Source organism: Eulemur rufifrons, chromosome 17 (genome assembly GCF_041146395.1).
Source record: "Eulemur rufifrons isolate Redbay chromosome 17, OSU_ERuf_1, whole genome shotgun sequence".
NCBI lineage: Eukaryota > Metazoa > Chordata > Mammalia > Primates > Lemuridae > Eulemur > Eulemur rufifrons.
In genome coordinates, this window is record NC_090999.1 from 1,027,521 (window position 1) to 1,050,286 (window position 22,766).

General features: G+C 61.0%; 1 protein-coding gene across 1 annotated transcript in view; it reads right to left on the reverse strand.

Moving 5' to 3' along the window:
- Window positions 1-307: 307 nt before the first annotated feature.
- SLC6A3 (solute carrier family 6 member 3) overlaps window positions 308-22,766 on the reverse strand; it is a 36,160-nt gene continuing 13,701 nt past the window's right edge. The window contains exons 4-14 of the mRNA XM_069492386.1: window positions 19,972-20,110; window positions 19,157-19,291; window positions 17,576-17,679; window positions 16,441-16,565; window positions 13,136-13,248; window positions 12,647-12,775; window positions 11,885-11,984; window positions 9,236-9,336; window positions 7,964-8,131; window positions 6,253-6,324; window positions 308-370 (exon numbers count right to left, since the gene is read on the reverse strand). Of these exons, the coding sequence (XP_069348487.1) occupies window positions 347-370; window positions 6,253-6,324; window positions 7,964-8,131; window positions 9,236-9,336; window positions 11,885-11,984; window positions 12,647-12,775; window positions 13,136-13,248; window positions 16,441-16,565; window positions 17,576-17,679; window positions 19,157-19,291; window positions 19,972-20,110 (1,210 nt within the window). The 3' untranslated portion in view covers window positions 308-346. The remainder of the gene's footprint in view (window positions 371-6,252; window positions 6,325-7,963; window positions 8,132-9,235; window positions 9,337-11,884; window positions 11,985-12,646; window positions 12,776-13,135; window positions 13,249-16,440; window positions 16,566-17,575; window positions 17,680-19,156; window positions 19,292-19,971; window positions 20,111-22,766) is intronic.

Below are 22,766 nucleotides of genomic sequence, written 5' to 3' on the forward strand. Positions count from 1 at the left end.
CAGGAAGCAACTGTGAGCACAGGGGTTCTCGGCACAGCGTATGTACAGGACGTGGCCTCCTCAGAACACAGGTGGCAGCCAGGCCTGTGCCCAGCGTGGCCACGGAGTCGGGGAGGGAGCGGCCTCGCACACACAGAACAGGACGGACACAGCGAGGCATCAAGCGTGGCACGAAAAGGGTGTAAACAGTCGGAAGATAAAAGCCTCACGCCCTGTTTGTTTTTCAGTGAAGCGGAGGTGAGAGCAGCGGTACCCGGTAGCCATCCTCGCTCTGGAAACGCAGGCCCCTTCTTTGTTCGAGCTTCTCCCGCAGCGAGATGCCCCTGGGGGCCTCCTCCCGCTCCAGCTACACCAAGAGCCAGTGGCGGAGCTGAAAGAAAACAGGTTTCATCAGAACTGGAGACAGCAGCTGCGTGGACAGAGGCGGCTCCTCGGCCACCGACACCCGTCCTGTGGCTCAGCGGCCTTGGTGGTGACGGACACTCGCCCACGGGGACGCTCGCCCACGGGGACGCTCGCCCACGGGGACGCTCGCCCACGGGACGCTCGCCCACGGGGACGCTCGCCCACGGGACGCTCGCCCACGGGGACGCTCGCCCACGGGACGCTCGCCCACGGGGACGCTCGCCCACGGGACGCTCGCCCACGGGGACGCTCGCCCACGGGGACGCTCGCCCACGGGGACGCTCGCCCACGGGACGCTCGCCCACGGGGACGCTCGCCCACGGGACGCTCGCCCACGGGGACACTCGCCCACGGGGAAGCTCGCCCACGGGGACGCTCGCCCACGGGGAAGCTCGCCCACGGGACACTCGCCCACGGGACACTCGCCCACGGGGAAGCTCGCCCACGGGACACTCGCCCACGGGGATGCTCGCCCATGGGGACACTCGCCCACGGGGACACTCGCCCACGGGGAAGCTCGCGGAGGGCGCAGGCCAACGCGCTCCTGAGGGCGCCCGATGCCCGATTTAAACTCCCATAAAGACACCACGACTTGACAAAGAGAAGCTGTGAGAGGGTGTCTGCACCACGGCCAGCGCCCTGGCCAGCGCACGGCCACAGTGGCCACGGTGGCCCCAGGGCCTGTTAGAGATCAGCTGTGGGGCCAGGGAGACGCCAGGCTGGTTCCAGACCACGCCCGCCAGCTCCCACGTGACCGAGCGCTGTCCCCTCCCTGCCCTTCGCGTGTGCAGCGGCACCTGGCTCCGTGTGACCCCGCGTGGGGCGCAGCGGCCGCACTGAGCCGGGGACTGACGAGACGCACAAGAGCAGCATTTAGACGTCGGCAAATGTCACCGCCTGCCATCATGCAGCTGTTAGTGCGGCCTATTTTTGAGCACAAGCCATTTGGTGACATTAAATGGCAAGAACTGGGTTTTACAAGCATTTTCAAGACAAGGGCACGCAGGGCTTGCTTCCGACACAGCCGCACCAGAGACGGGAAGCAGCTGAGTGACCGCTGGCCACACGACAGGGCTCTTCAGGCCAGTGCACCGGGGGAGCCTGCAGGGGCTTCCTCTGGCCTGGGCAGCACAAACCGCGCCGTGGGCGGGGGCCGCAGGGGGCCTCAGCAGCCGCGGGCGGTGCCAGCACAGGTGGAGGCCGGGTGGGGAGTGGGGTGCAGTGAAGGGGGCCCGTGGGCAGGGCCTGACCGGGGACACAGCCGGGAGGGGCCAGGGCTCACAGCCCCGGAACAGCAGCTCCGGGTGACGGCCCCACTTCAGCTCAGCCCCAGCCCTGTGGTCCACCGCCCTGGCTGCGGACAGGAGCAAAAAGTGACCCTCTCTGGGGGGAGGTGCGTTCGGGGGACTCCCAGATTCCCCCCAGATTAAGACCAACCTATAAACTCCCAGATAAAGCAGACCAGAAACACTAGACAGCGGCCAGACTTCACGTGACCCCAAGGGCCAGAGACGTCGCACAGCTAGATCGTAGGGCGGCCGCACACGGGATGTGTGAAGGTGCCGCATGCAAATGGCGGTGACGTGCATTTCACACGGAACAGGCAGACCAAACACGCCTTCCAGAGATGAAGTGACAACAAAGCGTGTCACAGTAAAGGGGGTGAGAGTCGGGAACTAGCTCAGGTGTGTCTGTTCACCCGACAGAGGATGCGCAGTGGGCGGGAGGGTGACGGCAGCCGTGCAGTGATGCGCAAAGATGATCCGGGCAAGATGGAGCAGCAGGGACCGAATTCGCTGTCTAGAACAACCCAGGTGCAAAGCACGTGTGCCCAACAGCGTTCGAGACACGGACACCGGACGGCAGAGGTCAGGGGCCCCTGAGAGAAATGAACGAGGACGGCCACCCAGCTGCCCGCCCGCCGCTCTGGGGGCTCAAGATGTAGCACAGGAGGGGGGCCCAGGTGGAGCCCATGGACTCCCCGAGTTGAGGGGCTGGAGATGGGGGTTGGGGAGACTGAGGTGGCTGGATTTTGAAGGACAGAGGACCAGAGGGGGGACAGCCACACAGAAAGAAGACCCGGAACAGCCGTGCAGGACCCGCGGGCTGACAGGACCAGAGGGGAAACCTCTGAAGCCCGCGCAGGGCCAGGCACAGCCCCCGCTCCCGCCAGCCGGCTGGGCAGCCGCGTGGCTTGCGGGGCATCGCGTGGTGTGCTCACAAGGGTCTTGCTTCATTGGGGGACGATCAGCCACACTGAGTCCGACTCGGGTGCCACCTGCAAGCCTCGACACGCAGGACCCCACGGGACCAGGCTGCTCGGATGTGACGGAGCTGCGTCCAGCACGGAGCCCACGAATATTTAAGGGGACACAAAGTATCCAGCGTTGATGAAGGTAAAACCCGCAACATCTGACACACAACTAACTGGAAATTGCCAGGCAAAGACACATAAAATATCAACACAATTCCCAGTGAGAAAAGCCAATCAGCCGAAACTGACCTGAACTGACGCAAATGTGAAAATCAGCACAATTATTCTAACTGTCCTATGTTCAAAAAGTTAAGTAAAGACATGAAAGATATGAAAAGATCCAAGATGAGCTTCCAGAGGGACAGGCGTGATGCGCGAGATGCAACAAAGCTGTGCAGTGAAAGGGCCGGGGAGGGCCAGCGCCGATGAGGGAGATTTACTCCGGGGCAGGCGGGCGGGGCCGGCAGGGAGACACGGGAGTTGCCACCGTGTCTCGTCCCACGTGGCCGGTGCTCAAGGACATGTTTTGTTGTGCAGACAGATGCAAACACGAGCTCGCAGGCACTGCCGACAAGAGGGGGCGTTCAGCTGTGCCTGTGGTTCAGATTCAAAGAAAACCTAAGTGAGGCGAGAGATCGGAGGGGACGCGGCACAGCAGACACGCCAGGGCCCAGCAGGAATGACACGGAGAGGGAAACGGTGATATTTAAAGGTGTGGCTGCAAGTCACAGAGCTGACAAAAATGTGAATCCACGGATCCTGGACACACAACGTAGCTCAGGAAGATGAAGAAAGAGAAGCCGAAGGTCACAGTAAACCTGCAGCGCCACAGGCAGAGGAACGCAGTGTGTGGGGGCAGGGCACGTCTCGGGACGGCAGGGGACAGCAGGGGACAGCAGGGGACGGCACTGATGTCTCCACGTGCTGAGCAGTCGCTGCCACCCCAGGCTGTGAGTCCACGGACACGTCCATGGTCCGGGGCAGCGTGGAGATGGTCACAGAGGCACAGAAGTGAGGGAGTCCGTCACCAGACCTCTTTAAAGGAATGTCTGAGGGATGTTTTTTGAAAGGCAAGAAAATGATCCTAGAAGGAAAAATGTGTATGCCCAAAAGTATGATGAGCCACCTAACACCAAACATGTTTACTAATCCAAGGAGCATAGTCTACACAAAATAAAAATAAAAACAAAGGCAACAATAGTGCCTAATTTGTGGGTTAAAAAGAGAAATACTAAGCAGTAGGAGGAAGGTTCAAATCCTTGTCATATTCAGAATGGGAGTTGAGATATTACTTAACTTTAGACTTTAAGTGAAATTTGTACGGTACCACATCAAGGGTAACTCTAAAAGCAAAGAATAAAGTGAGTAAGTTTCAAACAAGTAGAGAGAAGTAAACAAAAATAAGAATATGAAAACAAGCCAAAAAAAATCACTTGATAAAGAGGCAATAAAAGAGAAAAATACACATTAAAAATGTGACAAATAGAATCGAAATGTAATAGAATCAAATTCAAATATATCCATAATCACAACAAATGTAAATGGATTAATCTGCCAATTGTCAAGAGAAAAAATTCTCAGTGCATGCTACATTTGCAAAAGACACCTAAATCCTAAGATCACTGCAAAGCTGACAGCTAACAGATTGCAAAAGACATTTCAGGCAAACTGGAAAGACTCCTGGTGCAGCTATATTCATCTTGGACGAAGTGGACTCTAAGAGCAAAATCCTCACTGGGGAGAGGATCTTTCTAGACGTGTGTCCACCTTAGAGAACAGCTGCAGGCCCTATGAGGCAAAACCTGATAGAACTACAGGGAGAAATGGACAAATATGCTCTAAGGGAGAATATGCCACGAACATCCCCAATCACTAACAGCCAAGCAGACGCAAGTTTGACAAAATGTAGAAGATTTGGGCAACATGATATGCAAGCCAACCACATGGGCAGAAGCAGAATTGCGTGTAGACATTAGAGCATTCACATTCATCCGAAAGACACGTGTTACATTTATCAAAAGTTGATGAGGTACAAAGCCATGGAGAAGTCTCAATACATTTCAAAGAACAGATATATCTATGTCTGAGCACAATGCAATTAACTTAAAAATTAATAACAAAAGATAAACAAAACACCTCTATGTTTTTGGAAATTTAAAAGCAGACTTCTAAGCAAGTTATGAATCAAAGAAATCACAATGGAAATTAAAATATATTTAGAACTAAAAGATAAAGAAAATACTATGTAAAATATTGTGGAATGCAGCAGATGGGGTATTTTGAGGGAAATTCATAGCCTTGAATGTTTGTGTTAGAAAAGAATAAAGGTTGAAAATTAATGCTCTAAGGTCCAAATTAAAAAATAAGCAAAAATATAACAGAATAGATCCAAGGAAAGTAGAAGAAAGAAACAAAAATAGGAGCTGTGATTAGTGAGCTGGAAAGTGAGAATCCTGCACAGCCTCGAAGCTGGGCGTTGGCGAGGACTGACGAAATGCTGGACACAGTGCGAGACCCTGGGAAAGGGGAGTCAGAGACGAGAGGCTCCGACTGAGCTGGGGGAGGCCAGCCGGGAAGGGCTGGGCCCTCAGACAGGTAGGCTTGGGGGCCGCACACCCCTCTTGTGTCAGCAACAGTGCGCGACTGGGAGGGCAGAGAAGAGGGTGCGGAGGGCGGAGCAGGGAGGCGGGGGACTTGCGGGGAGGGGGGCAGGGGCAGCTGTGCGCCAGTGGTTTGGAGGCCCCGGCTGCCACTCTCACAACCTCCCCCTCCGCCATTTGTTCCGTGCTGCGTCCTGGCCTGTCTTCACCACCCCACCTTCCTCCACCTCTGTCCACACTCCCAGTGCCACACACAGGTCCTCACCAGACCCCCACTCGGGAGGACTGCTTCCATGGTCCCTGACGTGGCATGACATGGGATGGGGCCCAGGCGTCCTCCCCACCACGGCCTTGTCTGCCCTCACGGAGTTGGACTCTAAGCGCCACATGCCTGCCCGGCCCACCCGCCTACAGTCGAGCTTGCTGGGTGCTGTGTGAGTCCCTAGAGGACGTGCACACGCGCTCGGGTGTTCCCCAGGTAAGAGCAGGAAGGCCTGGCGTGACCACTGTCTCACGGAGCCTCTTCTGATCCCCCGGGGTCCCGATGGCATTCCACTGGCCCCAGGGCCACCCGAGGCCACACCTTCCCGCCTCCACTCCTGGGTGGCTCCAGGCCCCCAGCCGGTCTCCACCGTCTCCCTCACGTCTCCTGCCGGTCCTCAAACTCGCTCAGATCTTCGTCTTTGCAGAGACCCCTCCCTCATGCAGGTGCCTGTGCAGATGCACCTCCCGGGGCCCCCACGAATGCACCCCCGCCTTCCTCACTCCTTCTGCACCGACACCGACTGCCCGTGAGCCGCCCGTCCTCAGCGCCGGGCTCCCAGGACCGCGTGGCACGCGTGCTCACGGAGCGCGTGCTGACTGAGGGAATGAGAGCTGTCTACGCGCAGCCTCCGAGCTCTGAGCGCTGCAGCAGCAGCTGAGGACAAGGACACTGCTCTTGGGGTCATTCTGGATTCTCCTGCTGGGGCCCCGTGGGGACAGCGACCTCACCGTGAACTGGCGCACCTCCCCTCTGTCCACCAGCTCTCGGTCCTTCTCGGGCGTAATGGCGTAGGCCAGCTTCTACAAGAGAAGGACACAGTTGGGGCCAGTGCTCACCCCAGTGCCCGGCCCACAGCCCTGGGGTGAGCGGGCTCCCCTTGGGGCCAACACGCAGGCAGACTGGGAAGCTCACGGTCCTCCAGCGCGGGGTGGAAAATCAATCATCAAACCCCACTTGAAATAAAAGTGGTCCTGGATGTGCTTTGTCTCTGAGCAGCGTGTGGGGGGCTCTGAGACAGAGCGCCAGGCCTGGGCGTAGCTCACAGGTTCCAGGGCCTTGCTGTCTGCCACATTCCAGCCCCCGACTCTGGCCTGCCTTCCCTCCACCACCTGCCATGGCTCCCGGGGAGGGCGGGGCCTGGGTGCTGGAAGTCACCAGGCCTCTTTGAGCAGGCGGCATCTCCCAGGAGCTCACACTCGGGCCTGGGGACCCCTGTCTCTGGGGGAGGCCAGGTGTCCCCTCCCCGGTGTGGCCCTACCCACATGGCTGCCGCAGACCCCCCATCCATGCTCACCGGGGCCCCTCCTCCCAAGTCTGTCTTGGACACCCAGAGGGGCCAACCCCCCAGCGGGACTGCCCGGCCACACGCTCTCCCTGGGCGGGGTCTGTAGGTCAGCGGGTGGGACCATAGCGGGGTGTCCACAGCGGGATCCCCTGGGCTTTCCTGGAGCCATGGCAGCCCCAGGCCCCCGCCCCCAGGAGAGGCCCCGCAGCCCGAGGGCTGGCAGCCTGGCCACACTGCTGTGCCCGCTGGAGGCCCCGGCCCGGCTGACTGCGGGGGACCAGCGCAAGCCAGCCTGGGGGCACCTGCTGCACGTGCGAGCCCAGGGGACACTGTGTGGCCCCCAGGCGGATCCCTGGACCCCGTCGGGGGCAGAGACGGGCCGCGGCACTGCTTCCAAGAAAGACTGCGGGATTCGAGCACAGAGGGGCTTCTGTGAACCCCAGCGGTGGCTTCTCGGGGAGGGACGTTCCTTCCAAGAACGATGTGTCCTCCTGTCTTCCCGGAACCACAGAGCCAGGCTGCCACAGGGGGGACGGCTCCCCTGCCCTCCTCACGTGAAGGGCAGAACCGAGGCAGAGAAGGGAACCTGCGGCGGGGGAGGCCCCAGAGCTGTCCCTGCTCGGCCAGCGGGGCTGGGACCCTGGAGGGCACACGGGTCACCCCAATTCTGCTCTCAGATGGCACACGCACACACACACTCCTACACAAATAAATACATCCAGACACAGGTGGGCACACAGACAGGCACACACACAGACTCAGACACACACATAAGCACACATGCACACACAGCACACACACTCACATACACGGACACGGTGGACATACGCACAGGCACATACACACACAGATGCAGGCAGACACACTGACACACATGCACATATCGATGTACATACGTACACAAATGCACACACACAGACACAGAGACACAGACACACAAGCATACACAGACATGCACACACACGGTCACAGACACACGTGTGGACACACACAAGCCCCTCTCCCGTCTCCCCATCGTGGTGGCCATCACCTCCAGCCTCCTCCTGGGGGGAGAGCCAGGCGGGGACACCCCCTGGGTGTGGACACCCCCTGGGCATGGACACCCTGCGCCTGTCCGGCATCTCCCTGGGGGGGTGAGGCCACCCGACACCCACCTCTCGGAAGGACCCGGGCAGGCTGCAGAACTTGTAGGCCGCGTAAATGGGCACCATCGCCATGGAGGACGTGGCGATGACCCAGCCCAGTGCATTGGCCCAGGTGGGGAAGACGTAGGCTCCGTAGTGGGGGGGCCTGAAGGTCACGATACTGACCACGACCACGAACTGAAACAACAGACACGGAAGGGTCAGGGGCCGCGAGGGTCGCGCCCTGCGGGGCAGGCTCAGGGCGGAGCAGCAAGAGGCAGCGGCAGGGCCTGTGCTTGGTTTCCCAGCAGGGATGTCCTCACTTCTCCCTCCGAGTCCCCTTCACAGACTGCTCAGTGACGCGCCGTGAACGGGGCTCGGGCACTCACGCACGGCCACACCGCTGCGCTGCGTGTCATTGCTGCCAGCTGCCAGGACAGGGCCCCTCTCTCGTCTCGTTCCGACACCCCCGGCGCCTGCACTCGGGTGCTCAGAATCCCTCTGCCGAGCGTAGGTAACCAGGGGTCCCCACACACGCAGGGCCCTGCGGACCCCTGGGACTAGCCCTGGGGTCAGTCCAGGAGGGGTCGGGCCTGAGTCAGTGGCCCGGCGCCAGGCGTGGCCCCCGCGGCTGCTGGACCTGGGGGAGGTGCTGCTCTCTGTGAGCAGCTTGCGAGACTCTGCTCGGGCCTGGCCCAGCCCCTGCAGCCGCCGAGGCCACGGTACAGACCAGGCCGCACGGCTCTGGCTCCGCGAGCCGCCCTGGTCTCTGTGGCTGTGGTATGGAAACAGCTGCAGACGACCTGCAGGTGAGTGCGAGTGGCCGTGTCCCAGGGAAACCCTGTCCACGGGGACCCGGCCAGGGGCCTTGATTTGGTGACCCCAGCCTGGAAGGTCTAAATTCCGTCTCGACGTCGCAGAAGTGTGGGGACCACCTGGACCAACTCCCCCCCAGCACAGGTGTGGCCTGAGTGCAGGCTCACTCGGACCTTACTGGGGGGTCCCTGACCACTTGGGATCATGCGTGAGGTTTTCTCGGGGGATCTAGGGGGGAACAGGGAGACACTCTCAGGAGACCAGAGGTCAGTTTAGGTCCCAGCCAGCCCTTCCTGGCCGAGTCCTGAGACCCTACTGGTCCAGCCATGGTGACCCTCGTCTCAAAGTGGCATTTAGCGGCCTGCCCTGCCCCGGACCTGCAGGGCTTTCCCTTCACTCAGGGGTGACCCAAGTCAGTGCTGGACCTCGGGGTGGGCGCGGGGCAGGGGGCAGAGGAGGGAGGGGCATGCAGCGGGGGTCCCTTACCAGGAGGAAGCAGGGGCTGACCAGCTTCCAGCACAGCCGCCAGTACAGGCTGGGCCGCTGCCCCGTCATCTGCTTGATGTCGTCGCTGAACTGCCGGACACCTGGGGGAGACGCAGTGAACAGGGCCGGTCAGGGCAGCACGGGGTCCCCGCTGACCCCGGGGTTCTACTCACAGACACGAAGCTCCCGCAGGGTGGCCGGGCCCCTCCAGACCCTCGGCATATCTTGACCTGCAGAAGCCCACCACCCCACCATCCCCGGTGGCTCCCCACGGGGACCCGTGGCTGGGCAGCCACGCTGTTGGGCCCCAGCCACACCCTGCCCCCCCCACGCTGCCCCTGACTCCCCTCTGCAATCAGTGATTCTTTTTCTACTTTGTAAAAACTGTGGTAAAATACACGTAACATAAATTCCCCAGCGTAACCATTTTAAGTGCACGGTTCGGTGGCATTAAGCATCCGCATTGCTGTGTGACTGTCACCATCATCCGTCTCCAGAACTTTTCTGTCTTCCCGAACTGGACCTCTGTCCCCACAAAACACTGGCCCCCGGCCGCAGCCCTGGCACCGTCCCCTCCACCCTCTGTCTCTGGGGCTCTGGTGATGCTGGAGACCCGGAACGGGGGTCTGTCCTTTGTGTCTCACTTCACTAACACAATGTCCCCAAGGTCCGGCCGTGCTGTGGCGTGTGTCGGAATTTCTGGCTCTTTTTAAGGCTGAATAGTATTCCACCGTGTGTCAACAATCAGCGTTTTCTTTAAGAAAAGCTCTTTCTAGAACCCTAGTAAACTCTTCCCCCCAGCACACGTCCCAGTCCCAGTGGCTGACTGTAGAAATGTGCTTTCCTTCAGCGGCTCTGGCTAAGCTCTAGGGACCGACCGTACGCAGACCTGGAAAGCGGTTTCTCCCCGAAGTCCAGTCTGGGCTCCGACTCTGCCGCGTGGCTGGGGTTGGTAGGTCGTGTGCGCCGCCCGCCCCGTCAGAAAGACGCTCACACTCGGACCCCTGTCCGCAGCCCCGCGCCTGTCAGCAGAACTCGGTGGCGGAGGGTGAAACTGGGGCGTGGGCACCGGGGCCCCTGGCCCACTGGGACCCTCCATGTACCGACACAGATTTTGTTTCATTGGGATGGGAGGGGCGTGAGCTTCTGTTTGCAGAAATAACTCAGATCTGTCCCCCGAGGCTTTGGGAACAACGGGCGGGGCCGGCTTCCAGCTGCCATCGCTCCACAGGTCATGGCGGTGGTGTGTGTCTCCGGCACTTTCTTCCTTTCTCTGTGAGGTTCTGTTTATTTATTCTTTTTGGTGTGTGTGGGGGGTGGAGATTAGGATTTAAAGTGATGGGCAGAGGCCGGGCGCAGTGTCTCACGCTTGTCATCCCAGCACTCTGGGAGGCCAAGGCAGGAAGATCGTTCGAGGTCAGGAGTTCAAGACCAGCCTGAGCAATAGCGAGACCCCGTCTCTACTAAAAATAAATGATCTGGACAACTAAAAATATACAGAAAAAGTTAGCCGGGCATGGTGGTGCATGCCTGTAGTCCCAGCTACTCGGGAGGCTGAGGCAGGAGGATCGCTTGAGCCCAGGAGTTGGAGGTTGCTATGAGTTAGGCTGATGCCACGGCACTCTAGCCTAGATGACAGAGCAAGACTCTGTCTCAAAAAAAAACAAAAGTGATGGGCAAACTATTGACTCCAGCAGCAACGAAAGCAGAGTCTGACGTTTCCCTTTTCTGTAGAAAAGAACGTGCACTGAGAAAACGCTCTTGCAATACGAGCTACCGGCCGGGCTGGGACCCCAGGGCCAGGGCGTTGCCCCAGGTTGTAAGTTCCAGGACTCTGGGCAGAGAGAACGACCCCTCGTGTGCAGGTGAGCTAGGGGTGCTCCACGATGGGGGGTTTGTGCAGCGCCACGGACGGTTGGCTTTCGGCTGGCCACACGTGCTTAGAGAAACGCACCTGGTCTGCACCGCTCACCCCCAGAGGAGCTCCCAGGTGAGTGGAGCTGGCACCACAACCCCGTCTTACGCAGAGAACTGAGAGAAAGCGAGGTCTGAAGGCTTGGCCAGCTCAGCACGTGGGGACAGGGTAGACCTGTCTCCAGCCTGAGTTTCCAGTTACAGCTTCAGCTGTGTGTGGACGGACGTCCCAGGACACAGCGGTCACGCCCAGCCGCGGCAGCAGAAGAGCGGGAGCTGCAGCCCCTGCGAGGGCCGCCCGCCGGCCACCAGGTCCCGGCCTCATCCCACTGTCCTCATACACGAGAAAGCCAGGGCTGGGTGCCCGTCAGCAGTGCGAGTCCATGACACACCTTGGAACCTCGGCCCCCGTAGCTCAGCACCGGAGCCGACGGCCCTCCTGACCGTGGTCCCCTACGAGGAACAGACTCACGGTTTCTCCAGCTCGGGGGCAGCCGAGGCCGTCTCAGCCACCGTGAACATCTGCCCACACGTGGGTTTTGGCTGCCGTCGGGCTACCTGTGTCCACTGACCCGCGGGGCAGCCCACCACCCGGCCTCCCTCCGCCAGGCTGTGCTGACCACGCTTACGGCGCCCTGAGGCTGAGCGTACCTCTTTCACGGTGGCTTTGCCAGAAAGAGCTGCGCAGCCACAGAGCGGGAGGGGACAGCCTGTCGGCCTCTCCTGCGGACTCACCGTAGAACCACGCCACCCCGATGGCTTCGATGAGCACCCCAAAGAGGATGGACGTGCCGGCCGCGAAGTGGTCCAGCAGCGTGAAGACGTAGATGCCGCCCTGGGGAGAGGACGCCTGCTGACCTCGGCCCGAGGAAGGGCTCTTCCCGAGGGGCAAACCTGGCCTGTGGCTTCGCTTTGCAGTGGGCTGTATTTTACTCTCCATAAAGTCCGGTTTGAGTCACTAAACTCAATCCCCACGAAGCTTCCTGGGGCCACGTCTGTTACGCAAAACCAGGACGACCTCTCCTTCCCCAGGGCTCCTGGTGCAATTAGACACGGAGGCCACCAACGCCCAACGGGGTGGTGCCTCCCTCGGAGGGGAAGTGGCCCAGACCCCCAGTCTCCGCTGCCCCCAGTCTCTGCCCCCCCAGACCCCCAGTCTCTGCTGCCCCCAGGCTCTGACCCCCAGACCCACAGGCTCTGACCCCCAGACCCCCAGTCTCTGCTGCCCCCAGGCTCTGCCCCCCCCACCCCCATCCCACACATCCTAGAGGAAGTGGCTTCAGCCTTGGCCCTCCGGGGAGCTGTCCAGGTGCTGAAGGGACCCTGAGACCCCCGATGTGCGCAGCTGCCCGTGGCAATCGCAAGGTCCCTTTCTAAGTGCGGGGGTGTGTGCGGCTTCCAGCAGCGGCTGCAGTTGCGTTCAGCGCGGCCAGGCCCCCCGTGCCGCGCGCTAACCGGGCACTGTCGGGCGAAGCCGAGAGCGGCAGCGGTACGTACGTTGGTGACGCAGAACAGGGAGAGGAGGAAGGTCGCCAGGACGATGAAGAGTGTGAAGAGCTCGCGGTGCCTGTGCAGCAGCTGGAACTCGTCGATGAGCCCGGTGATCACCGACTCCATCCCGCCCATCTGCGGGGCACAGAGGGGGCTGTGGGGCGTCTGCCCACCCCGGCCGGACTCGCCGGCACGCCACGCGGAAGCGTCGGGGCCAGGCTGGTGGGGGGCGCCGCGGCCCCTCCTGGAAACGCCCGTCATCCTCAGCACAGCCTCTGGGGGCGCCCTGCCGCGCTGCCCACAGCCCGCCACGCCGACGCCCCCGGGGGAGGGACGGGGCTCACCCCGCCCGAGAAGGGGGCTCTCAGGGGAACTCTGCATCCAGCCCTGAGGTTTGAGGGCCGTGGGGGGCGGCAGGGTCCTGCCCAGCTCTGGGGAGGTACCCCCGGAGCGCCGCGAGTGGCCCCAACTGCGCGGGCAGGGCGGGTTACTCACGGCGCTGTCGATGCCCAGGGTCAGCAGCATGATGAAGAAGACCACGGCCCAGGCCGAGGACAGCGGCAGCGTGGCGATGGCCTCCGGGTAGATGATGAAGATCAGCCCCGGCCCTGAAACCGACAGGCCGCTCTCTTGGCACCGCTGTGCCCCACCCCCGCCCAGCCCCGGGGGCCTTCCCGGCAGGTCCCGTCCTTCTCCCCTGAGAGCCCCCCCTCCCGCCAGCTCTAGAAAACAGGAGCCCAGGACCCGTCGGACACCCACCAACCCGGCCACCTGCTCCCCCAAATCGCGCGGGTCCACGCAGGCCACGGAGGAGCTGGGAGTGGGGACGGGAGGGCGTCCAGGCTGCCCTGTCCGTTGCCGCAGGTAACACCTGAGGACGCCGCCTAGTTAGGTTTCCCAGCGCATGCCACGTGATGCAAACACGCACACACACGCACGTGTGCGTACACTCGTACCTGTGCGTACACGTGCACCCTCACACGCCAATCACACTCACGCTGTTTGGTAGCCTGGTTGCTAAATTTAGCAACACATTAAGAGCATGTTCCTGACCTCCCCATTCGGGCACACGGGGCAAACCAAACTCCTCTCGCCCTCTCCAAGGTCGCCCTGGGCGTCAGGGAGAGGGCGTGGTCACATGGTCATGTGGTCACATGGTCACGCGGTCACATGGCCCACCGCCCCTGCCCCGGGGCCTGCATGCCAGCACTGAGGCACTTGAGGGGCTCGGAGGGGCCGCACACCCTGTCTGAGCCTGGGGGGGGGGGCAGTGGAAGCTCAAGAAAGAGAAATCTGCCTCCCTGTTGTCCCCACACGCCGAGGCGCGCCAGGCCGAGGGGCAGCGTGGGCGGAGGCTGGGGACATGTCCCCACCCAGGCCACAGGTGCGGCCTCACCACAGTAGGGAGGACCGGGCAGAGGTGCAGGGCGCGGGCAGGGGTGGGGGTGCACTCGTCAAGACAATGCAATTTGGTCCCAAATGATCCCAACGTGAAGACATCCCCTACAGGCGGCTGGCAGGCGGCCTCCTCGTGGCCCCTTTAAGGGACGCACACCCCACGCAGCTCGGGAGCCAAGCCTTTGCCTGCAGGACGTGGCTCCTCACTCCCCGACTCCCACCCGCAGCAGGTGTGTCTGATACAGCCCACACGGACAGATGGTGCTGGCCAGTCAGCAGTGGGGAGGGCGCTGGTAAATTCACACCTAATGGGTGCGGAGCCCACCGTCTGGGGGAGGGGCACGCTTGCAGCTCTGGCTACGATGGTGCAAAGGAAACTTATGTAACCAAAATGTTTGCACCCCAGTGATATTCTGAAATTTTAAAAAAAAAGAATCAAATACGGATAGCGCCACGGCCCATCCTCCAAAGTCCTCCACGGGGCTGTCAGCCCGGCACCAAAGTCACACCTGGGCACTGCACTTCCCAGACGCCTGTGGCCGGGTGCAGGCTGGGGGCTCGTCGGAGACGCTCTAGGTTTAAATGCCATAAGCCACGGACTGGGAAGATATTCATCAGCCCGGTTGAACGTAATGTCAATATTCTCGCCTTTCGTTTCTGTACCTGAGTTAACATTTCACCCTGTTTTCTTGAGAATTAGGGCCATAAATGACATTTACTTTGCTTGTCATGAAATGCATAGAAGACATTCAACTTTATTTTCAGGGGTTAATGGAGGTTTTGCAAGCTACTGCTATTTATCATAATAAAGGGCAAAAAGAATGTGAAATTGCATAAATGCAACTACAAGTAAATTTCACTGCTGTGTATTTATTTGCATTCTATTCCCTTTCTCAGCCTTTATTGAATTTTTTTCCTGGAGGGAAGAACACGGGCTTAGGAAACGCACCCTGAGCTGCAGGACCAGCCCTGGTTCCTGCAGCAAGTGTTGGGGGCCGGCTCCCACCTGCAGAGCGAGAGCCCTAACCCGGCTCTCCAGGGGTAATGGAGGCCGGCCCTGGCCCAGTGCCCGGGCCTGGGCGGAGCTGGGCCGCTGCTCCCTGTCCCCCCTGCACCCCTGCACCCCTGCACCCAGCACAGTGGGGTGTTCTGACCAGCAGTGGTCGCCCGCAGAAGCAGCTCCCAGGAGGGGAGTCGGAGGAAGCCAGGATGGGGGCACAGCATGGGGAGCCCACCCTGACCCGGGGTCAGCCTCCGCCCACAGAGCAGGCCCGGGGGCAGGTGAGGGGCTCTCGGCTGGTAGGACACCATGTGATCTCGAGGGGCCCTGGAGTTCTGGGCTGACCCAATTGAGGGCTGCCAACACCAGCACTTCCCACCCCGGGTACCAGAGCCAGCTGGATTGCCCCAAATGCCCCAAATGCTGAGGCCTCCTATCGTGTCACCTGCACCGGCCCAAGCCCCGCACCCTCCCAGTCCCCCTGCTGGCAACTCCCAGGTGTGCAGAGACACCTGTGTCCCCGTGGGCTGGGTGAGCAGGCGGGAACACCCTTGCCGGGGACCTCAGGGGCTTCTCTGATTTTACCCAAATCCCATCTCACGTGTCGTGGTCTCTGGACATTTGTTGGGAAGAAGTTTGTTTTCTTTCTTTCTTTCTTTTTTTTTGAGACAGAGTCTTGCTCTGTCACCTGGGCTAGAGTGCCGTGGCGTCAGCCTAGCTCACAGCAACCTCAGACTCCTGGGCTCAAGCGATCCTCCTGCTTCAGCCTCCCGAGTAGCTGGGACTACAGGCATGTGCCACCATGCCCGGCTAATTTTTTATATATATTTTTAGTTGTCCAGCTAATTTCTGTCTATTTTTAGTAGAGACGGGGTCTCGCTCTTGCTCAGGCTGGTCTCAAACTCCTGACTTTGAGATCCTCCTGACTTCGAGATCCTCCCGCCTTGGCCTCCCAGAGTGCTGGGATTACAGGTGTGAGCCACCGCACCTGGCCAGGAAGAGGTTTTGAACAGACTAATTGCTGATGTCAGAAACAACCCGGCTTCCTTTTGGTGGACCAGCTCGGGCTGCCCCTCCCTGAGCCGTACGTCCCCGCCCCCTGCAGACAGACGCTGGGGCTCAGCAGGGAGCGAGCGAGGGACAAAGGGGCCAGTGCAGCCGCCAGTGCAGCCACGTTTGGGCTCCACGCTCCCCTGGGCACATGGGCGCAGGGCAGGGGCCGATGGGGCAGGGCAGGGAGGGAGCCAGGGCACCTGGGTCTGGGCGCCGGGACGCCATCGTGCAAGTCAGCGCTGTGCGGACAGCACTCGGCCATGCGCACGTCCCTCTTGTTCTGCAGGGAAAACACCCGAGAGAGCCGGGCGGCCAGCGCCGGAGGCCAGTGTGTGGCAAGAAAGCTCACCGTCCTTGGCCACGTCTGCGATGGGCACGCTGTGCTTCTGGGCCATGTACCCCAAGAAGGAGAAGACCACGAAGCCGGAGGAGAAGCTCGTCAGGGAATTGATGGAGATGGTGACGAGCGTGTCCCTGCAAGAACAAGACAGGCTGTCCCGTGCCCAGCTGAGCTGCAGCAGCTGCAATTTCCCAGCTATTATCCCTAATTTCCCGTGTGTGGAAGGGGCGGGAGGGCTCGGAGGGGCTGCTTTTCCCTGCGGCAGCCTGCAGAGCCTGTCCTTGGGCCAACTGGGGCCCCGGCCCTGCTGCCCGCAGCTCTGGGGTGCCAGCGGGGCTTGGCGGGTGGGTAGAGCAGATACCCGACCCTCGTGCCCTGCCGGCCCCACCTCAGGCGCCCACTTGCGCGCCGGGGCAGCCAGGCAGGGCGCCCAGAGCCCAGAGGAGCAGCTGCCTGGGCAGGTCTGGGGGGCCCAGAGGCTGGTTTTGTGAGCCCCCAGGGCTGAGGGCCAGAGATGGGGGCCAGAGGACCACGAGGGAGGGGCAGGGTGGGGTCGGCCGGGAGACCAGGTCCCCCTCCTGCCGGCCAGGCCAGGCGGGGCTGTCTCGGACCGCTGGGGGGCCTCCGCGCGGCCTGTCTGCACACCGTGCTGCGCACTGTCTTGGCAATTTCACTGTCTTTTCTCCTCACGGTGTCAGAGAAAGTAAACACAAGCCAGTAAAGGTCAAAGAAATTGTGTCCCAGATTAAGTTCCGTGTCTGTCTGGAGGAGGATTTTGGGTCCAGCATGTGGCTGCAGGGGCCGGAGCCCGAGCAAGGCGGAGCGGGGAACCGCTGGGCGGAAGGGCTGTGTCCCCGCAGGGTGGTGCCCGGCTGTGCTGCCCAGGGGCCCGTGAGGCGGGTCTGGTCAAAGCTGGGTGACACACCTCCCACGTTGGGGCCTTCCTTGAAGCGCAACTTCCTGCTGGCCACTGCCCCGTCGTAACTTCCATTTAGAAGCCACGTGGCTGGGAGGTTTTGTGGGCTCTGTTCGTCTCCCCTCTCTCCACCAGGGGACACGTCATTTCCAAATGTCACCGACCCTCCCTGAGTACCAGTGATGCCCTGGCTTGAACCTGCAGCCCTGCATGGGGCGCCGGGCTCACCTGTAGCAGTCGTTGGTGAACTTGTTGTAGCTGGAGAAGGCAATGAGCACCCCGAACCCCACGCCCAGCGAGAAGCACACCTGGGTGGCGGCGTCGATCCAGACCTGGGGGAGCCGGGCGGGAGGCGGGGGGGGGGGGGGGGAGGCAATTAGGGAAATTGCGGGAAGCACATTTGGCCCAGGCGCGAGCTGAGCTGTCACCAGGCAACTGTGCAGACGCTCCCCCCGTCCCCCACCAGACAGCCAGGGCTCCCGGCAACAGCCGTGCCCGCTCCAGGCCCCTCCACCTGCCCTGTAGGCGCCTGGGGTCGTCCTCCACCCACTGCTGTCTCCTGCTCTGTCCTCCTCGTCCAGCCACCATCTGTCATCCCTAGTGTCCACCAGTCATCCATCGCCTGTCTCCATCGCCATCGCTATTGATCACCTGCCCTCCCCCCCCACCTTGCAACCTGCTTCTCTGGGCTGGGCACCCCCTGCCCGCGCTGGCATCTGCTCTGCTCCCTCCTGGCAGACGCCCCAGGCTCTGAGCTGTCCCCCCGTTGTTTGTCTTTCACTCTGGCACGCACCCTCCCGTTGGTGTCCCCAGGGTGGGTCCCAGGTCCTCTGCCGACTGTGCCATCTTCCCTCGTCCTCCCCCTCCCCCAGCTCTGTGGGACACGCGCCTCCCGTCGCCGCGCAGCTTCCCCGCGACGTCCAGGCCTGCCACCACCCACCCCGCCAGCCCTGCAGCCCCCTGGGTGCTGCGTCCACACCGTCCTCTCTGCACCTGCCAGCCCCTGCCCTGCAGGCCTCCTGGGGCCACGCCTGCCTGCGCCTTGCACACCTGCCTCAGGTGCGCCTTTCTAATATGCTCCAGCCTGACTCTGCGCCCGACCTACCCGCACCGCACGATGACCTTCCACAGGGCCTCCTGGCCCAGCCTCGCACCTGCGCAGTGACTCGGACGCCCCAGCCTGGCGCCCTGAGCTCCAGCGATGCCCTGTGACAGCTGCCATTCCCGCCACGCCAGCCTTCCGCCAGCGCCACTTCTGTTTCTGGGCCCGTCCCTTCTCCTCCCTCCTTGGGGGACCCACCCCCATGACCCTGCCAGCCGCCTCCTCCAGACACTTGGCCACAGTCACTCCTGCCTTTGCTGGGGAGCTCTGGCTTGGTGTTCGACCCCCTGCCACTCAGATCACGTCCTGGCGTCCCGGGCAGGGGCCTGGTTTCTGCAGCTCACATCCCAGCCCTGCCGGACGCGGGCTGCGGGGCTGCGCGGGGGCTGCTGTCTGCAGGGGCAGCGACGCCCACGGTGCAGGTGGGGTGACCCCCAGCACGTGGCGGGCAGGGGGTCGGACTGTGGCAGGCAGCGGCGGGAAGCCCACCCTGACCTCCTCATTCTGCGCCCACTCGGCCTCCTGCTCTGCTCACACGGCCCCCTGCCCCCCGAGACTGTGACTCTGTTGAGTGGGCGAGGAGGACGGCGCCTACACCGGCTGAAGTCACAGGGCGAGAGAAATTCCCGCCCAGCCGCTGCCTGCGGGACATCCCGCCTGGGGACGCAGGCGCCCCGGGGACTGCAGCGTGGGGGGGGGGTACTCACGGACGCCTCGCAGAGCCGGTAGAAGTCAACGCTCAGGTACGCTCTGATGCCGTCGATGGCTCCAGGCAGGGTGACCCCCCGCAGCAGCAGGGCAGTGAGCACCACGTACGGCATGGTGGCCGTGATCCACACCACCTGGGGGAGGGCACAGTGTCAGCGCTGCACGGGCCAGCGCGACGGGGCCTCGGTGGAGCGGACGCTGGCATCACACGAGCACAGGCTTGTCCTAAAGACAGAGGTGGCCTCTGGCTGGGAAGCCCAGCATCCCCAACGTCTCTCGGTGCCAGCTCAGCAAATAGCGAATGCGCGTGGAGAGGGGGGGTTGGATGCCTCCTGTCTCGCACACCTTCCCCAGGTTTTAATGTGGGAGAACAATTTGGCAAGAAAAGGACATTCTTGGTCTGTATTCGGTCGTCCAAACGGGCAGCAGCAGCGGCTGGGTCTCTGGCGGAGGGTGCGCGTGGATTGACACGGACCGTGCCCACGGGCACCTCGACGTGGAGGGACCCACTCTGGGTCTGTCACTGCAGGAAGGTCCCCGTGTGCCTGCACCACACTACGTGTATCATTGCAATTGAAGGGCACAGTTTGGTCAAAACTGGTTTTCACGCCCATGTAACAACCAAAGTATTTTCACCAGCAAAAAGAAGTATGTTGTGCTGTCTTCCTGCTAGGAGCACTTTGCCGTGGGAACTCTGCCCCCTCGTGTCCTTTCACAAACAGCCACGTGTCCACCCCAAACCCCAACCACAGCCACGTGTCCACTTGGTGGCCCCATGTCTGCAGGCCCGGCTGGCGGGGCCTCTGAGCCTCACCTTCCCTGAAGTCTTCACCCCCTTCCACAGGCTGAAGTAGAGCAGGACGATGACCAGCACCAGGCAGGCCGTGAGCTGCCACTGCGGAGGGCCCAGGTCGTCGATGCCACGGCTCTGGTGTAGGTGCAGCACGCCACGCCTGGGGAGGAGGTCAGAGGGGGATTGTGGAGGGAGCTGCCGCCCCACCCGGACCAGAGCCGAAGGCCGAGCTTGTCCAGACACCTCCCCCCCTCCCCTCCAGCCCAGCAGGGCAGGAAGAGCCTGCTCTGACGGGACCGGAGACCCACGGCCCAGCGGGGGCATCCGGGCTGCAGAGCAGAGGGACGCAGCTTGTAGGGGGCCCAGAAAGCCCGGCCCCAGCCTCCCGCACGCCTAGACCTGGTGGCGCAGGACCATGTGCCCACTGCCCGGAGGAAGGAGCGAGCGCGGCTGTGCGCGGCCATGCCGTGGTCCAGGCGAGGGAGGAGGTGAGGGGCCGAGGCACAAGAGGGAAAGTGCCCCCAGCTCGTCACTGCGGAGCCCTCGCCCTGCCATGGGGGGAGTCCTGCTGTGGAGGGGGCAGGGGGCTTCCACTCCTGGCCCAGACAAATGGCATCTGGACAGGACGCTGGCCCAAGTTCACCAGACGAGCATTTCAGACACTGGACTGGAGGCCAGGTGGGGCCGAGGTCCCCAAGGTGAGCCCAGGAGGACCAGCTCCCCTCCTGTGGCCGTGCGGGGATGGCCCTGGGGCAGCTGCTCGGGGACTGCTGTGCAAGGGACGGCGGTCAGAGTTCAGGGGTCTGGGGTGGTCAGAGCTCAGGGGTCTGGGGTGCTGGAAGCCGCATGGCAGAGCCCGAGGAAGGGTCGCCATAAACCTGCTCGAGGGTCTGTGAGTCTCTGCTGGACATGAGGCCTGTCCCAGGGTGACACTCAGCAGGACCAGGCAGCACAGGGCTGGGAGCGGGAACCGGCTGGTCCCCAGGGCGCACATGGGTGGGGAGAGTCGTCCCACCAGCCAGAGAGAGGCTTGCTGAGCACGCGAGAGCTCAGTGGGGACCCTGCAAGGCCACACTGCCAGACAGGGAGACACGGCTCCCAAGGCACAGGCCGCCCCAGAATCACATTAACAAAGCTTAAAAACAAGCTTCTAACTTCCTTGCAGAACAAATCCGACACTCTTTAAGGGAAGACAAATACCCACTAATATAAAAGTCACCAAGTCCAGCAACTAACAAAAAATTACTAGACATGATGGAGCAAGAAAATGTGACCAATAGCCAAGGGAAAAATCAGTCAATAGCTGCTTTACACCAGATGCAAAAATTAACTCAAAATGGTAAAAAGAGCCAAATGTAAGAGTTAAAACTAGAAAACTCTTGGAAGAAGTCATAGGGGATAATCTTCATGACCTTGGATTTGGCAATGGATTCTTAGATATGATACAAAAGAAACAATAGATAAAATGCACTTTGTCAAAATTTAAAACTTTTGTGCATCAGAGGATGCTATCAACAGAGTGAAAAGGCAAACCGCAGAACAAGAGAAAATATTTGCCAATCGTATATCAATCTGATGAAAGAATAATATCCAGAATATATAAAGAACTCATAAAACTCAACAACAACAAAGACACAACCAACCCAATTCAAAAATGGCAAAAGACTCGAACAGACATTTTTCCAGAGAAGGTGGGCAAGCGGGCAGCAGGCATAGGGAAGATGCTCAACATCACTAATCGCCAGGGAAACGCGAGTCGAAACCACAGCGAATACCACTTCACACCCAGTAGGATGGCTGCGGTCAAAACAAAGAAAAGATGTTGTCACTCCAGGATGTGAAGGGGACCCTGCGCGTTGCTGGCGGGAACATAACACGGAAGGTGCAGCCACCGTGGAACGCGGCACGGCGGTTCCCCGACACTGCAAACAGAATCATTCCACGGTGCAGCAATCCCGCTTCTGGGTGCAAACTCAAGAGACGTGAGAGCAGGGACTCAAACAGGCGTCCCCATGCCGGGGTTCACCGGCGCGTCACTCGCTACAGCCAAACTGTGGGAGCAGCCCAAACGCCCACCCACAGACGACAAGTAAACAGAGTGCGGTCTGTACACACAACGGAGGGTTACGTGGCCACAAAAAGGAATGAAACTCTGACAACAGATAAACCTGAAGACGCAGCAAATGAAATAAGCCAGAGGCCGGGCGTGGTGGCTCACGCCTGTAATCCTAGCACTCTGGGAGGCCGAGGCGGGTGGATTGCTCAGGGTCAGGAGTTCGAGGACCAGCCTGAGCGAGACCCCGTCTCTACTAAAAATAGAACGACATTATATGGACAACTAAAAATCTATATAGAAAAAATTAGCCGGGCATGGTGGCGCATGCCTGTAGTCCCAGCTACTCGGGAGGCTGAGGCAGGAGGATCGCTTAAGCCGAGGAGTCTGAGGTTGCTGTGAGCTAGGCTGACGCCACGGCACTCACTCTAGCCCGGGCAACAGAGTGAGACTCTGTCTCAACAAAAAAAAAAAAAAAAAGAAATAAGCCAGACACAAAGGACACAGCTCGTATGATTCCCACACATGAGGTCCCCAGAGCAGCCAAGTTCCCGGGGACGGAAAGTAGGTGGTGGGTGCCAGGGTCTGGGGCAGGGCTGGGGGTCCGATGGGGACAGCATTGAACGGGCACAGAGTTTCAGTCTGAGAGGATGAAAGCGTTCGGATGGACGGTGGTGACGGTCGCACAGCGTGAATGTGCTTACCGCCCTGAACTACGCACTTCAGTATGGTCACGGTGGTCAATTGCATGTTCTGCGCAGCT